General features: G+C 33.5%; 1 protein-coding gene across 1 annotated transcript; it reads left to right on the top strand.

The window, feature by feature from the left end:
* Positions 1–14,270, top strand: LOC124933897 (rho GTPase-activating protein 7). Its single transcript, XM_047474338.1, has 22 exons — positions 1–394; positions 1,389–1,425; positions 2,210–2,286; positions 2,707–2,777; positions 2,853–2,931; positions 3,106–3,250; positions 3,392–3,511; positions 3,999–4,076; positions 4,267–4,322; positions 4,399–4,468; positions 5,032–5,119; positions 6,446–6,689; positions 7,206–7,421; positions 8,875–9,186; positions 9,560–9,609; positions 10,370–10,430; positions 10,522–10,605; positions 11,201–11,314; positions 11,420–11,583; positions 11,851–11,920; positions 12,799–13,008; positions 13,771–14,270. Exons 1-22 carry the CDS (start codon positions 341–343, stop codon positions 13,948–13,950), a joined length of 2,580 nt encoding a protein of 859 aa, XP_047330294.1. The 5' UTR covers positions 1–340; the 3' UTR covers positions 13,951–14,270.
* The last annotated feature ends 2,822 nt before the right edge of the window (positions 14,271–17,092 follow it).

The raw sequence follows: 17,092 nt of genomic DNA, 5'->3' as shown, positions 1-17,092 counted from the left end.
TAAACACTTCAAAGATCGGAGCTTTACCATTCAGCACAATCACAGCCACTATTGCTCTTCTATCCAATCTTAACATCATCGCAAAACTACAATGCATATACTATGAAAGAGAGAGAAACATCGAACGAGAAGAAGAAGAAGAGATAGTGATGTGTGTACGGTAGCTTTGGTTGCTCCATTTCTAAACCCTAGCCACCAAAATCAACTTTCCCAAGCTTGTTACTGTCAGATCTCCTTAGATTGATTCATTTATACTGCATTTTGTAATCAGTATCTGTTTCGTGACTTGCTTTGGCTATAATACTTCTTACTAGAGGTCAATGCACTACAATACTTCATAATGTCGGCTTCGTTGGCTGCATTCGAACGGCCTAAAATCGGTGCTTCAAATACGGTATGTGATGGAACTATTGAATATTCAAGCTTGAGTTTTGGGTAATTTCCCAGGATTGATTTTGAGTTTGTAAAGGTTGATTGGGAGATCCTGTGTGTGTAATTGAATGCAGTTGTATCTATTAGTAGATTATTGGTAGTTATTGTGGTCAATTTGGTTTAGGCTTCATGTATTGGACTTTGAATCCGATTTACAGATTTGGGTGTGGGTTAGAGCCTGCTACCACAACTCAGTGGGATTTGGCAATGTGTGCCTAGCCCCAAGAATGGTGGAATGATATAACCCACATACCCAATTGGTTAAGAAACAAGGTTTGAATCCCATGTCATTTAATGGCATTTGGGCTCTCCTGAGGATTGTTACAATATAGTGGAATGAGTTCCTTCTAATCATGAAAACATTTCCCTTTCCTTGGCTAGAACTCCCAACACTCTTTTGAACTCTGATTCAATTAGTTATTTGCTAGTTGTAGTATGTGGTAATAGTCCCCGAAGCTTAAATTGTCAATTGCTTATTGGAAGAATTATCCTCTGGTTATTGCACCTAAGATTCTAAAATTAAGGATCGTTAGTTAGGTTATCACTTGCTGAAGTTTGTGAGAATTGGGTCTTGATTGAATGTTTACTATTGCTGTAACTGGTTAGTTTACCCCGATTAATAAAAGTGGGTAACATGGAATTATAAAAACTACTCATATAAAAATAAAATTTGACATCATGAGTGAATTTGTTTTTAATATTTTTGAAGCATTCCTTTTGCCTTTATGAATGGTTTATGAAATTTCATTGGATTGCCTCAGAATTTTCCTGCTAAAAATTGCTGGTGCTTTATCACCTATTTAAATTTCTTAAATGGGTTTATTTACTACTTTGTGTTTCCATTGTTAAGACTTGTGGTTAAGATATTTCTACTGGTTCTTTTTTCGTGGAAAATATTATTTTTGAAGTAGCCTAATGTATTTAATGTCGTTCTCACTTTGAGCGCAAATTGGCAGGTGTTCAAGAGTGGGCCACTTTTTATATCTTCAAAAGGTCAAATCTAAACTCATGCATCCCTTTATTTTGTATCTGTAGCTTAGCATTGTTGATTCCTTTTCTGATTAGGAACACCCAAATACTGAAAGTTCCTTTAATTTGTTAATAATTATTTGAATTTTGTTAAAAGAGTTAACAATGAGTTCTAGATAAGTGTTTTACATATAGTGTTCCACTTGGAACATATCTCCTAATCTCCTCTTGCTTTATAAGACTCACGGACACTGCATCTAAACAGCTCTTGTTATGTTAGCAAAAAGAGCTATTATTTTTTATAAAAACCCGCTTTGACAACTGATTTCTCTTGCATTGCCAAACTATAGATTTATAATGGATCACATTGCCAGATACAATAGCCACACTTTTTATTCATTCTGATTGGATTTTGACAATAATAAGGTTTAAACCCTCGATCTCCAATGTGAGAATGAGGTCTCTATCAATCAGACACTGTTTATGTTTTAAATTTTTTTCATATATTTCCAGTAAGGAAAATGATTAAATACATAGACAAACTTTTCTAAAGGAGCAATGCTTAACTGAATTCATGTAAGAATACTTTTGCCCTAAAATTTTTCATAGATGGAGCAAAATATCCCCAAACTTGATACCTGATTACCTGTAGTGTAAATCTTAAACTTATATTAAACATGCGATGTGATGTGGTAACTTTGCATGATGAGATTTATGCTTGAGAAGCATCAGGATGGAAGGTGATCAGTTTACTTTGTTGCTTCCTTATGTTAATCTAACAGAAGTAAGTTGCTCATGTACTTTGCAGGTCTTGGTTGGAAGTCTTGGAAAAAGCGTTGGTTCATTCTCACACGAACCTCACTAGTTTTCTTCAAAAATGATCCTGTCAGTGGGAATCTTTTCTCCTTTGTTGTTTTCTTATTTCAAATCCAAAGATATCTTCATCATAGTAATTTAATGCATTCTCAACATGCAAAAATTAACTGTAAAAGGAAACAATAAATTTCAAGAAGACGCCTGGTTATACAGAATGATCTGATTTTCTGTTGGTGGGTGTAAGTAGCTATGTATTTGAATTTGACGCTGTAGAGCCATTCTTGGTATTTAAATAAAAAATTGGGCTATGATAATAGAGCAATTTATATATGTTGAGATATGATAACTGGGTGATTTTTCAAGATACCAAAACACCCAATAGTGTTATATAAACTTAACATAGGAATGAAGAACTTTTACCTGATCTATCTAGAGTTCCCTACATTATATTTTTTTTAATGGTTAAATACGGCGGTGGCTGCTTTTCAGAGTGCACTTCCTCAGAGGGCTGGTGAAGTAAACCTTACTTTGGGGGGTATTGACCTAAACAATTCAGGAAGGTAATATTTTCCTTCTATATCTACCCATTCTCGTGATTATCATTGGAAATGGCTTATTGTGATTTAATTTTTCAGTGTAGTTGTAAGGGAAGATAAAAAGCTTCTCACTGTACTCTTTCCTGATGGACGGGATGGACGGGCCTTTACACTTAAGGTGCATATGTTTCCTAGTTGCCCATTTATTCCCTTTTTTATGATGTCCATGCCTTTTGCTGTGCATGCATTCCTGGTTATGATCCATGCTTTAGTTCCATCTTCTCCCACTACTATATAACTTTAACTACATTTCCATATATTTATTTTGTTCTCATTATGTTATGCTATTCAGGCAGAGACATTGGAGGAACTGTACGAGTGGAAGACTGCCCTGGAAAATGCTCTGGCACAAGCACCAAGTGCTGCTCTTGTAATGGGACACAATGGGATATTTCGTAATGACACAAATGATACAATTGAAGGACCTTTTCATCAATGTGGGTGCATTGATATCTGTACATTTAATTTTATCTATATTCTTTCAAAATTTTCAAGGCTTTATGAGGTCTATGTTAGAATATTTTTAGAAAATCAGTCTTAATTATCAATTATTTACTGACGCTGTGCATCTTGAACAGGGAGGGATAAGCGCCCAGTTAAGTCAATGGTGGTGGGACGGCCAATTTTGCTTGCACTGGAAGATATTGACGGAGCTCCATCATTTCTTGAGAAAGCTCTTCGATTTCTTGAGAATTATGGTAATCTTTATTCAACTCTACTGGTCTAATCTTTCATGGATGTAATTGGAGATCCTGAAACTGTTTGTGTAATTGTTTTCTACTGTACTCAAATGAAAACGTTTTAGTGTTCTTTTTCTTCTTATGTGTTCAAGTAAAACTGTATTGGTGTTCTGTTCTTTTGTCCTTCTGAACGAACTGTTATAGTTTGGCATACAAAGTTGTGATTCCAAGAGAATATGATGGATTTCTGTGTGGGAGTTATTTCTTGGTATTATATACATTGAATTCTTGATATCTTATTGCAGTTTTGAACACTGAATATGTGAAGCATGCTTAGCCATTGACCTCAGCTTGTATGCTACTTTTATTAACTACCTATCCTGAAATAACTACTTGTCTACATCAGTTATATTTTAAATTATTATATTATAATAAATCCATATTGTACACACTATTGCTTACTCTTCTATTGTGAATAATATGTTTGATCTTTGGATTCTTACAGGAATTAAAGTAGAAGGAATCTTGAGACAGTCTGCAGATGTTGAGGAGGTAGATCACAGAGTTAAAGAATATGAACAAGGTTATTCTCATTAGTTGTTTCTTTCAGTTAATATAAGTATATATAATGAATGTCCTTTAGCTATCTGTTCTTCCTGTCATGTTGTAGAAATATGTGTTATTGGTCGTTGGTCTTTATATTCTATTCTTAATGTTTTTAGAGGAGTTGTTATAACATCTCCGCATGAAATTAAATCATCATCTGTTTGCAGGTAAGGTTGAATTTGTCCCTAACGAGGATGCTCATGTAGTTGGTGATTGTGTCAAGGTACTTATTATCTCATGATGATTCAAATAGTTATTTTTCTGCAGTATAAATATTAAGTGGCTTACAATATCTGCAGCATGTTCTTCGGGAGTTACCTTCCTCTCCTGTTCCTGCTTCGTGCTGCACTGCTTTGCTAGAGGCATATAGTAAGTTCAGTTATGATTTATGAGTCCTCCTACATTAGTTGGTCATTTGATTATGTATATACTCGTCTTCAAAGCGCTAATTCTAAGGTTTCGAATGTATGCTGTGTTTTCCATTCACAGATTGTAACTAATATATTTTTCGTTGATTAAGTTTTGCACATTTGATTTTAATTAATTAAGGAATTAGGTCAGTTCTTGCCTTTTCAATTAGCTATGTCTTAATCAATGATTCAATATAGATTTGTACTAACACTGATTCTTTGCTGGGGTGTACGCTTATAAAGCACACCAGGTTTTTCTTTATGTGAGCTTATTAAGGAACTTACTTGTTGTTGGTGACAATAGTATGATATTATTTGAAGCTAAAGCATGGTAATGTACCATGTGGAAATTACAAATTTCTTTTAAGATCCAAATATACATCATTTTACAAGCTACAATTGATTTAAAAGATCCCCTGCTTCTGCATGCTATTCATTTTCAAACAAATGAAATGATCTTTGTAATCATGTAGATATCTGATTTCTTTATGAACTTGATGCATTTTCCATTTCAATGACTAGGAGTTGATCCAAAAGATGCTCGCGTGAGTGCCTTGCGATCTGCAATATTGGAGACATTTCCGGAACCAAATAGGCGGTTACTACAAAGGTAAATCTGCTATCAAGGTTAGGTTTGAGTATGGATGTGGCACAAATTGACACAAAAAAGAATGAGATTACACTGTAACATAGTTGTCAATAGCGTATAGCGCTAAATAGCGTCAAAGCTGCTCATAGCTATAGCGTAAAGCGAATAGCGTAGCGAGGGCTATTTGAAAATAATGCGTTAAAAACATGTAAATATCAAAAATAAAAAACATCACAAAAATAAAAGTTCAAAACAAAAAACCATCAATTCTTAAACTAGAAAAAGTTCAAAACATAATCTAAAATTCATTGTCATCATTTTCTTCATCAAGATCGAGATCATCTTCTTCATTTGAAATTGCATAATGTTTGGCATCATTCTCTTCTTCACTTTTTTCATTGTAATCAAATTCATCTAAAATATCAGATGTGTTAGATGTTTCTATTGGTCTTTTCCCTCTTGATTTAGATGTGATTGCCTTCGAGCTTCTTAAATGTGTTGATGAAGAGAAAATAAGAGAATGAAGGATAAGAAAAGACTAGAGAAGAGAAAGAGGGATAAGAAAAGGCTAGAGAAGAAATGTAGAAATAAGATTAGAGGAAAGAAGAGAAAATAATTGGAAAAACTAGAGAGGAAAAAATAATAAGAGAATAAAAGAAGAGTGCAAAGAAGAGGAAGAGTCAAAAAAAATTTGAAATTTAAAAATTTTGGGGAAATGAAAAGTCATAATTAATATTAATTTTGTAAAAGCGTCGCTACAAGGGGCAATAGCTTTTGGCGCTATAGGCGCTATAGCTACAAAAGCGGGGCTATTTGAAAGTGCGTAGCCTATAGCCCCTTATAGCTACAAGGGGGCGCTACGCTACGCCATTCGCTATAGCTAGCGCTACGGGCGCTATTGACAACTATGCACTGTAAATGACTGGATGGGAATGAATCACTTTGTAGTTTATTAAAGTTGGTTATCTAGCAAATTTTCAGTGACAAAGTCAAAGCACACCCTTACTTGAGATGAGAATAGAAGTCACCGATGATTTCTTCATTTTTGCACAAGCTTGTACTAAACAGTAATTTTGGAAGTTTTTACTTGCAATAGAAACTTTAGACCTAGTCTGATGATTTCCATGTCTAGAAAACACTCTTCTTTTGATTCACCAACTGAACTATCCTGTCCAATAAAATTTCACATATTACACCTAGATTTGTACAGATAGCTAGGATGATATTGTGGTGAGAATGGGATCTTGTGTCTAAGGTAGTTTGGTCCATAATGATCCACTCTATCACAAAATGTAATTACTAGTGTCTGGCTTCTTATCTGTACTTCTTTGAATCATTCATTTGCAGGATCCTCAAGATGATGTTCACTATTTCTTTGCACGAGTCAGAGAATAGAATGACTGCATCTGCTGTAGCTGCGTGCATGGCACCCTTGCTCCTACGTCCTCTCTTGGCTGGTGATTGTGATCTGGAGGATGATTTGGATGTCAACGGTGATAGTTCTGCCCAGCTTCTTGCTGCTGCAAATGCTGCTAATAATGCTCAGGCAATTATTACAACGCTATTGGAGGATTACGGGAATATCTTCGATGTGAGTTATGCTATTCTATCTTCCCTCTTTTTTTGTCTTGTATTTGATTTGAATTTTTCTTCCTTTTTAGTTAAAAAATTACCCTCATGATTATGAGAACAAAATAGGAGTTTTACTAATTTATCTTCCAAGAGATTGTATACAAATAAATGCTGTTTTGGATGATACACTGGATATTTAACACATTATCCAAAGAAAACAAAATTTATGGCAGAATTGTTAATATACTAGACAAGTCAAGCACATTTTCCAATGATTAATTAAATCTGATTGAAATATCACTTGATAAATTAGCTATCCGATTGATTTTTAACTTATTTCATTTGGATATTTATGAGTTTTCCATGTGGGACCAAACCTCACTTCTCGTTGTATTGTTTTTGTTTTGTTTTGAAAAAGATCGTTTTATTGTTAGATGGTCATATAAATGAAATGAACTTTGTTAAAGAATAATGGTGATCTGTGGTGATTTTTTTTAATGTAGTCAAGCTAATCACTTTTTTTTTTTCTTTCCAGGATGACAATCTGCATAGATGCTCAATTTCAGCTGATTCTCGAATTGAAAACAGCGGGACTGAAGATTCATCAGATGAAGTTTCAGATATCAAAGACAATGGTTACCACGATGCAGAGAATGAGGTTGATCCAGAGAGTGATGATGATCATCGTGTACTTAGTGGGAAGCTGAGTGAAAGCAGTGGATATGCTGGTAGTGATCTCTATGATGACAAGGTTCTTTCCCTCTCTTTGTCTTTCACACATATATGCACAATAAGAACCTTATTGTATCATTGCACCCTTTTGTGTTCTTTTATGACAGTAGTCGAAAGGTTGGATAGTTTGATATCATGAGATTTTCCTCCCCAAATCTCACGAGTTTGTCAAATTATGCTTCACTTTTGCGTTGGTTATTTGGAATGGAGTTTTGAGTTAGGCTGCTTTTGACAATTTCAAATCCTGAAAATAACCGACTATTACATCAGAACCATGTTTTCTTGTGAAGATTTTTGGGGGTGACTGCAAGGCTTTAATATTAAGATAACAAGAATGGGATGAGAACTTAGAGAAATGGGGTGAGACCTAGATGAATCAGGGATGGGAATACAAACTTTTTTCATCATTCATTTCATAATCCTAACCCTAATCTTTACCCCTAATATATATACTTTATAATATCTTAGCGGGCCTTACAAATGGGATGAGAACTTAGAGAAATGGGGTGAGACCTAGATGAATCAGGGATGGGAATACAAACTTTTTTCATGATTCATTTCATAATCCTAACCCTAATCTTTACCCCTAATATATATACTTTATAATATCTTAGTGGGCCTTACAAAATACAACCATTATAGGTCACATCGGCTTTATAGAATATAATTAACACATGACAATGACTTAGACTAGTTCTCTGGTCTTCTTTCTGTTCTAACTTAATTTTTCTTGGTAGAATCAGCTTCAAGACATTTGTTTGATGACTAATCTTGGAGAGCAGACTAAACAGCAGGTTTTAGTTTCTAAGATCTTGAAGCCTTAGGTTCTTCATGAGGATATGTCAAGAGAGATTGAGTAACTTAGTTGTTTGTCATTTTGAATCAATCATAGTAATCTACATTAAGGTATTATTGATGGAGAACTTTAGTCATGGAGATTCTATCTGCTCTGGTTATGTTAAACGAATTATGGAAGGATAATTTAATGTGTAAAACAGCGCAAAATCATAGATTCTAAGAAATCAGGAGTTGTGTACTCTTTTTGTCTTGTATTTTATTTCTTATCTTGTTTCTTGTATTATGTATGTTCACACAAAAAATGATCTACACAGAAAGTTTTGTCTACTGTCTCTATCAGAGTTATTGACGCCGAGAACTAAGTTTGAATTTTATGAGGAGGTTTTGTAAAACGTTTGTATGGAGAATGTTTTCTTCTTGTTGTTGTTATTACTAATCCGTTCCATCTCCTCTGTTTTGGTTTCTTACTTTAGCATTTTGTTTGTGTAAATTCAAACTAGGCTTATAGATAATATTAGATCCTAATTATTGTATTGATATATATACTTTCATATCCTTAGATAGACCGATCTTCTATATATGAGTCAGTACTTTCAATAATAATATTCATCTATTTTCTCAATAAATTTCAACAGTTTGCTATAACTGACGTATTCTTCCATTCACATTTTCAGGCTTTTGTAACTGATGAATTAGATGTTGACTTTCCCAAGGACAAACTCACGTCAATAATGAAATTGAAACCATCTACAGATTCTCAGTCTAGAGATTCTAATGGTATGTCCAGAAAAGCTAATGGAGATGTGATAGCTGGCTCTAGTAACTTATCTATTAGTGAGGCACACCGATCAATGGGGGAGATACTCTCTTCCATGGATCAAGGACTTCCACAGGCTCTACTGGGACCTGAATTAAGTAAGCCGTCCAGCAAACTTTCTAGCCCCAGTCTAAACTTGAAGAAGTCCACATTTTGGGGAAGAACCAATGTATGTCAATTATCTTAATTTGATATTCCCTTAATATATCTAATTCGAGGTAACCACAGCAGTTATGTGATTTGTCTATTGTTATAATTGTATTTTGACTAAAGAGTGCCTTTACTGACCAGTATATGGACATCTAACAGTCAGTTTCTGTCATTGATTATACTGCAAGTGTTATAAGAGCATGTATACATAGGAAACTTTTCTATGCTATGTTTGTGCTGTTATTTGTATTGAATTGGTGACTGCTGAATCTAAGATTTTAGGTCAAATTTGTACTTCTTACATCTTGGATTACCTTGGAGTATCCAAGTTTTATGCATTTTATTACATATTTTGGGAAATCTGAAGCTTCTGTCTTTCTTTTATTGAACAGGCTCGAAAAACTCCTTCAATGGAATCAGTGGATTCTTCTGGAGAGGAAGAGTAAGATACTGATATTAGTACTTCGTGATTATCTTGGAAAATATATATTTGTATGGATTTTAGAACATATTTGATCATTTTTACTGCTATTTTACTAGTGAACCAGTTAACAAACTTCTTGTAAACTGCTATCTGAGACCCTAGGGTGAGGGGAAGGTGCTCTTAGTGATTACTTACAATCGTCGATCAACTTTTCTTTTAACCTTGTCAATAAGAGAACTTAAAGATATAAACTGAGTGCCATTTGATGAGTAACTGAGAACAAAGGAGAGGGATATGAAAAGAATAAAGTAATGACAGAGGAAGTCATTGCTAGTAGAAGGTTCGTTTAGCTCAGTGGTAGAGCGCAATACTCATGGCGACTAGGTCGTGAGTTCGAACCTTCGTGACAATTTTAAAAAAAGGAAGTCATTGCTAGTAGTAACGACTTATCACGATCCATTGGTTCATATAGAATCTATATTTACTTATAATTCCTTTACCATACTTCTTTTTATTTTATGTGGAATAAATGACCTCTTTTGTCAAAAACATTACACTAAATTAATTATGTAGAGAAAGGCCTAATCAACAAACAATCTGTATCCATAAGATTCGTAAACAGATTTTTATTAGATCCCATGAGAAGATTGCCTGCTCTGAAGTTAATACTGCAAGTAATTTACAGAGCATCTTTTGGTTTTGCTTTATTATCCAAGAAAATATAATAAAATATATTAATCTCTTTTCTTGCTTTTAAACCTGATGGATTTGCTTGTAGACTGGCGATTCAAAGACTTGAGATTACAAAAAGCGACTTGCAACATAGGATAGCGAAGGAGGTAAATATTTGTTGGAATTGCTATATTGTTTTTTGAGTAGTTCATCTCATAAAGCATTTTAGCTGATAAGATTTTGTTGTCATGAATTTAGGCTAGAGGAAATGCTATTCTACAAGCTAGCTTGGAAAGAAGGAAGCAAGCTTTGCATGAGCGCCGCTTGGCACTTGAGCAAGATGTATGCTATCTTATCCCATATGTTACATATTTCCTTTTTCTTCTTTCTATATGCTTTGATCATAACTCTTTACTTCCAATTTATCATCAAACGTTCCTGTGCATATGTGCATGCATTTTTTTATATAATTTTGAAGATCAATATTGCCAGTGAATTTTTGCTTATTGGAACAAATTTCTTCAGCAATATTCTGTAACAGTTAGTTTCCCAAATCTTGATGAAGCACCGGTAGAAATCTTTCTTAACTGTGGTTGTCAACATTGACAAAGGAGGCTGTTGGAGCAATTTTCTTTAATGCACAAAAGTACAAGGCATTTCTGGTCTTGCATATGACTTATTTTCTTTTGTTTGTAAGATCATTTTAAAACGAATAAGTGCCACTATTTATTATGATCACTATGATGGATCATTTATGTGATTTGCAAATTTATATTCTCTAAATTATCCTTGTATATATATATATATTCACCCGTTCCAATGATAAAAATATTCCTTTATTCAATACTTATGTAGTTATAATGCCATAAAAATGAAAGAAAGAAATGTACTTAGATCCTGGAACGCATTTGCTGACTTCTGTGTGAGTGTTTTGAAGGTGGCACGTTTGCAAGAACAACTGCAAGCTGAAAGAGACTTACGAGCTGCTTTGGAAGTTGGGTTAAGCATGTCTTCTGGACAATTCTCCAGCTCACGATGCATGGATTCCAAGGTTTGTACTCTCCCAAGCCACTTCACTCTTGCCATTTCTCTTTTCTTGTGTGCATCCAATACTTGGGCAGTATGTTCTTATGCGTTTTTGTCATTTGAAAAAAAGACGAGGGCTGAGCTTGAGGAGATTGCTCTTGCTGAAGCGGATGTTGCCAGATTGAAGCAGAAAGTTGCAGAACTCCATCATCAATTGAGTCAGCAGCGCCAGCATCAATACGGCTCTTTTCCTGATCCATGTGATCGATATCTCCCAGCCCATAATTCTCAACAGTGAGTTTGCACTCCCCACATTGCCCCATTTGGAAACACTTTTGTTTTTGATTCTGTGTTTGAAAACGTTTCTATATACAGAAACAAAAATCTCAGACTAAATTTTGTTTCCAAACTATGATTTCAAAAAATATATAATTTCATTAAATTAATTAATTTTCAAAATTTCAGACAAAATTTCTATGGAAATATGGTGTATATAGAAATTTGTAGATGTCTTGTTTGCTCATATCATAATATTTCATCTTACAAATATAATTTTTGCAGGAAGTTTTTTCAGCAGGATTTTGATACATCCCTTGCCTTTTGTAACCATGAGAGGAAACAAAGAGTTGAGGTACCTAAACCATATTTATAGTTATTTCAAGGAACTTCAGTTCAGTGTGTGATTTTCCTTCATTATGATTAGGAGTTCATATGAGAATTGACAAAACATACTTTAGGGTTTGGAAGGACCAATCACATGAAGGCATGTGGCCGGAAGATTAGCTTAATTATATTTGGATAATTTTTAGTTAGATAAATATATTATTATTTAATTTAGTTAGTCTCGATTAGGATAATTATGTTAGCATTATTGTAGTTGACCTAACCCATCTAGCATAACTCAAGTGGTAAGAATGTTGAACTAAGAAGCTGAGATTCGAATCCGACACTGAAAGCATACCTTGATTGAAGTTGGGGAATCATGGCGGCGGGATGCTCTGCTAGCCTCCTACGAAAAAGAACCTGGTGTAAAAATAAAATAAATGATAGTTGATCTATTTATTAGTATTATGATCATAGTAGGAGGATTGATGTTATTTTTTAATTTTTGCTACAATAAAAAACTAATTATTGGATTAGCTTAATTAAATTAGGATAATTATTAGTTTGATAAATATGTTTAATAGATTATTATTGTTATTTAATTTAGTTCGCCAGATAGGATAATTATGTTAGCATGATCATTTTAATTGTGCTAAGCAATTATGAAAATGATTCTAGGTTTCTCTCTCGATTTCTCATGGCTTCTCACCATTTTTTCTTAGATGGTTTAAATCCTAGAGTTTGAACTCTCTCAGATTATGCATTTCTTATCCTCTAAAATTTACCTTTTACTCAAGCCGGTCTCCCGTTTCTGATCTAAATAAGAAGATTCTTGATTGAAGTATTCATTTTCTATCTATTTATGGTTGATAAGAAAACTGTATTTCATCAATTATATTATTGTAGGAGAACATACTGGGGGCAGATCTGAGGAATAATAACAAAGGGCAAATGACACCATCTGTCAACAGCAGCAATAGACATCCGGGCAGGAAACAATTCTTGGACTCGCCCAGTTTCAATGATTCGAAAAGCACAGAGGCATCCACTAGTATGTCTATGGATGAGCTGAGTGCTGTTGATTCGGGATTACCTTCCACTTCTAGGGCAGCCGAGGTATGAATCTCTTTCTTTACCATTTCTTAATATGCGATGGAAACAAAATGCTTATTTTTTTATATCTCCAGAACCAGTTAATATGTTTTTCTTCTAATCATGTGTTCTTTCTGCTATATTATCTTATTGTTAATAAAATTAAATTTTGTGATATGGAGCCCATTTGGAAATTAGTACTGATTATTTGGGACCATGATCAAATTATGTTTGGGATCATGATTCAAATTCTAGATTAATTTCATTTGGTATACAAATTATTTCTTGATCATGATTTATAGTGCAAGCTTTTGCTTCAAATATAACTTTTTTCTCGATCATGATCAAATTAGATTTTGGATAATGATTTTGTCAAACATAAAAGATGTAAATTTTTCAGATCATACACTATCAACATGAAAAAAATAGTTGGTAAGGAAAGAAGCCAATTTTGGCTTTGAACTTGTATCAAAAACTCGTTTTGCTTCCTGAACTTACGATTATGAATTTTGGTCAAACTCTGTAATGTCTTGATATGCCCTCTAGAAAGAAAGAAATATTTTAGTGAAGAATTGATTATGTTCTTCCAAAAGAGATGCAAAATTTGTGTAAGAATTTGAGCCATTTTAAAGTAGAGTAAGCAAAACCGCATGAGATACAAGTTTGATGAAACAAAATAAGCCCCTACTACAAGCTGATTTCTTCTTTATAATGTCATATTTGATGTACTTTAATTTATTTATTTTGAAAAAAAGGTTTTGAATTTATTTATCTGAATGGGTGCAGGTGATAGATTATCATAGGCTTCCTTCTTCCACGCTAGTAGAGTTAACAACTCGTCTGGACTTCTTTAAGGAACGACGCTCTCAGCTGATGGAACAGCTTCACAACCTCGATCTGAACTACGGGGCAACACCAGCTTCTCAAGATTTTGCATACAAACCGTCTTCACCTGCTTGGGGCTGATACCCTTTTCAAAAGTGAGTGGATCCAAACTTCTTTTGCCCATTTGTATATCCTTTGTACCATTCCATATTTTAGCGAAAACCCTAGCCCCCATTTGTTCTGTTCTGGTTTTTCCATGTTTGTTATTATTATTATTATCATCATTGTTTCTTCATCAATCTATCTATTATTATAATTATTGTATGGTCTTGTTTCAACTAATACTAATACTATTGTCTTTTGTAAAATATTAGTTATCTTATCTGTGTTCTTGTAAAATAATAGGGCAACTTTGTGAGAAATTTGCATGGAGAAAAACATGCATCACTTATTTTCTTTCATGGTGTGATGGGTTTTTTCTTCTTATTTACTTTTGCTTTCTAACTCATTTTTACTTGTTATTTGACTTAATCTAAATGTAGCAATTTGTCAATAAATTATAAAATATTACATACCCTCTACCCCACGCATGTAACCAGCTTGCGCGGTTCACCGATTCCACCGACTAGACTTTAGAGTGATTCAGTCTCGGGATTTTTTCCCCATCAATAGGGAATCCAGTTCCGAGATCAATTTCCAAGCCCTTGCTTGATAAATGCTGACTATCAATTGAGTGAGTCACTTCATCGAAGAGCCTCTAGATAACTCAGTTTTTATGCCAGTCTTTTATCCTGTAAGGATAATGCTGTTCCATTTTCATTTTGGTAAGGTATGACTTATGGGTTATACTAGATTCTTAAATAAAAAATATTATTTGGAAACACGTCATTAGAAAATGTTAGATTATTTAAAAAAATATATATATTTAAATATGAACTTTAAGAAGCCCATTTTATGAACTTTATTTTAAAAATAGTAGTTGAGCCTCAAATATATTAGCTATATATGCCCGATTACTATTTGAGATTCGAACTTTAGAAGTTTCTATCGAACTTTGATTTGAGCCATATGACTTCAACTATTTTTTTTTTTTTTTTAACTGACGTTTGATCCGTATATTTGGGACAATTTTATTTTCAAATTATATGCCACTTTGACATTTTTTATTAGAAAAGAGTGAAATAAAATAAAATTAAAAACCCTTCCCTCTCTTTCTCCCTACGACTACACAAATTATGTTCTATAATAAATTTTAATGATATGGTATCGTACAAACATGCTGTCGACTTTAGGGATAGACTCTAAAAAGTGTTCAATTAAATATTTGCTCAAAATGTTCCAGAGTGTTAGGGATAAGCTCCAAAGAGTTATAGAAAAATATGTGCTCGAGATTACTAATGTTATATGAAATGAAGTTTTCTCATTTCATTACTTTCAAAGTCAAGTATTATCTTTATGCATAATTAAACTCTTTACTAATATAACTTATAATTTTGATTCAAAAATGTCTATTTGTTCAATCTTTATACTCACTATAAATAAACTAAATGGTTTTTAGGAAATATTTTTGGGAAGTAATAAGTAATTGAATTTGGAGAAACATTTTGTCGTTCTCCGTACTCGGGATGTCAGTGACATCCCCGATCCTGTATCTCGAGATCTCGAGTACGGAGAACGTTAACTTATATCCATACTAAAAATCATTTTTAAACTAATATATACATATAATTTATATAACAAAATGTTTCTCCAAATTCAATTACTTATTACTTCCCAAAAACATATATGTCATACAAAAAAATATTTCCCACAATCATTTAGTCTATTTTTCACACTCACGTCTTCTTGCATTGCGCATTGCTTCCTCTTGTTTTTCTACAGCCTCGTCTTCGTTTTTATTGTAGACTTACTTTTGGTTATCTACACATCACACAATTATAGCAAGTCTAATGACTCATTAAATAAACATTTTATATCAAAACTATAAGTTATAATAGTAAATCAAAACTATAAATTATAATAGTAAAGAGTTTAATTATGCATAAAGATAATGTTTAAGGATAATGTTTGACTTTGAAAATAATAGAATGAGTAAAATGAGTAAACTTCATTTTCATATATAATAAATAGGATCGCGTGGTAATGGTACAATAATAATCTCGAGTACATAACTCTTCGGATTTTATCCATAAAGCTGTGGTAATGATACAATAATCCATAACTCTTCGGATTTTATCCATAAAGCCCAGGAATGTTTTGAGCACATATTTGGTTGAACACTTTTGGAAGTCCATCACTAAAGTTCATAACTAGTGTCCAGTTTGGACACATAATTCATTGGTCCATAACTAGTTGGTCCATCACTAGTTTGGACACATAATTCATTGGACGGTAGTTCCGAAGCTCATCTTGGAAAATCTAATCCCATAATCTAATCAAACACATATTTTGGCCCTACGCCCTCTTCTCTTCCTCCGCCAATTCTTTTTGTAACAATTATTTATTACCAAAAATTCATATCATTATTTTAAAAAATATATAGCTTTGTGTGAGTTTAAAAATAAGATTTCAAAAATACTTGCATTAGTATACTCTTAATGGATGAGAGGTAGTTGAACTTCTTAATTTGGAGATAGAGATGTTCTTGGATGTCTGATATGAAGAATATGTAATGAAGAATTAAATGAATCAAATGTTAGTATTTATAGGGAGAGGTAGAAGGCTTGGAGATTGATTAGTGTCATGGTGTGGTGGCAATATAGAATCTTGATTAGTGTCCTAATGTGGTGGCAGTGTAATATACTTATCTCCTAGAAGAGTATAAGAATGTGTTACGACTTGTTTCGTAAGATGTGTTTTGGGTTCAAGAATCAAGTTCTTGATCTATAAGACCGGTGGAAATTCTACAATCAAAGGGCAGCGTAAGGTTTTCGATAGAGAATTTGGGGGGAAGGGATAGAAGAATCAAGGGTGCGAAGAGAATTACTGTTGGTCTATACCAAACAGTCCATAATAATAATAGACGAATAGGGGCGAAGTCACATCTTCATCATTCTATTCATGGGTCATTGGGGAAGAAAGATCAGCCTTATATAGGTGATGTCTTGCCCCATAATATTCGGTTACAACAATAACTAGAAAATAACAGAATTCGGTTTGTAAAGTAGAAAAGGAAAGCAAAACAAAATAATAAAACAACAAAACAGAAATCTGGCCCATGTGCACCATAGGACCGAGACCGGGTGTCGAGAAAGGTTGCTGGAATTTATTCTAGGACCGAAGC

Source organism: Impatiens glandulifera, chromosome 4 (genome assembly GCF_907164915.1).
Source record: "Impatiens glandulifera chromosome 4, dImpGla2.1, whole genome shotgun sequence".
In the NCBI taxonomy this organism is placed as follows: Eukaryota; Viridiplantae; Streptophyta; class Magnoliopsida; order Ericales; family Balsaminaceae; genus Impatiens; species Impatiens glandulifera.
The sequence above is the reverse complement of the archived record's forward strand: the minus strand, read 5'-3'. Positions and strand labels throughout refer to the sequence as shown.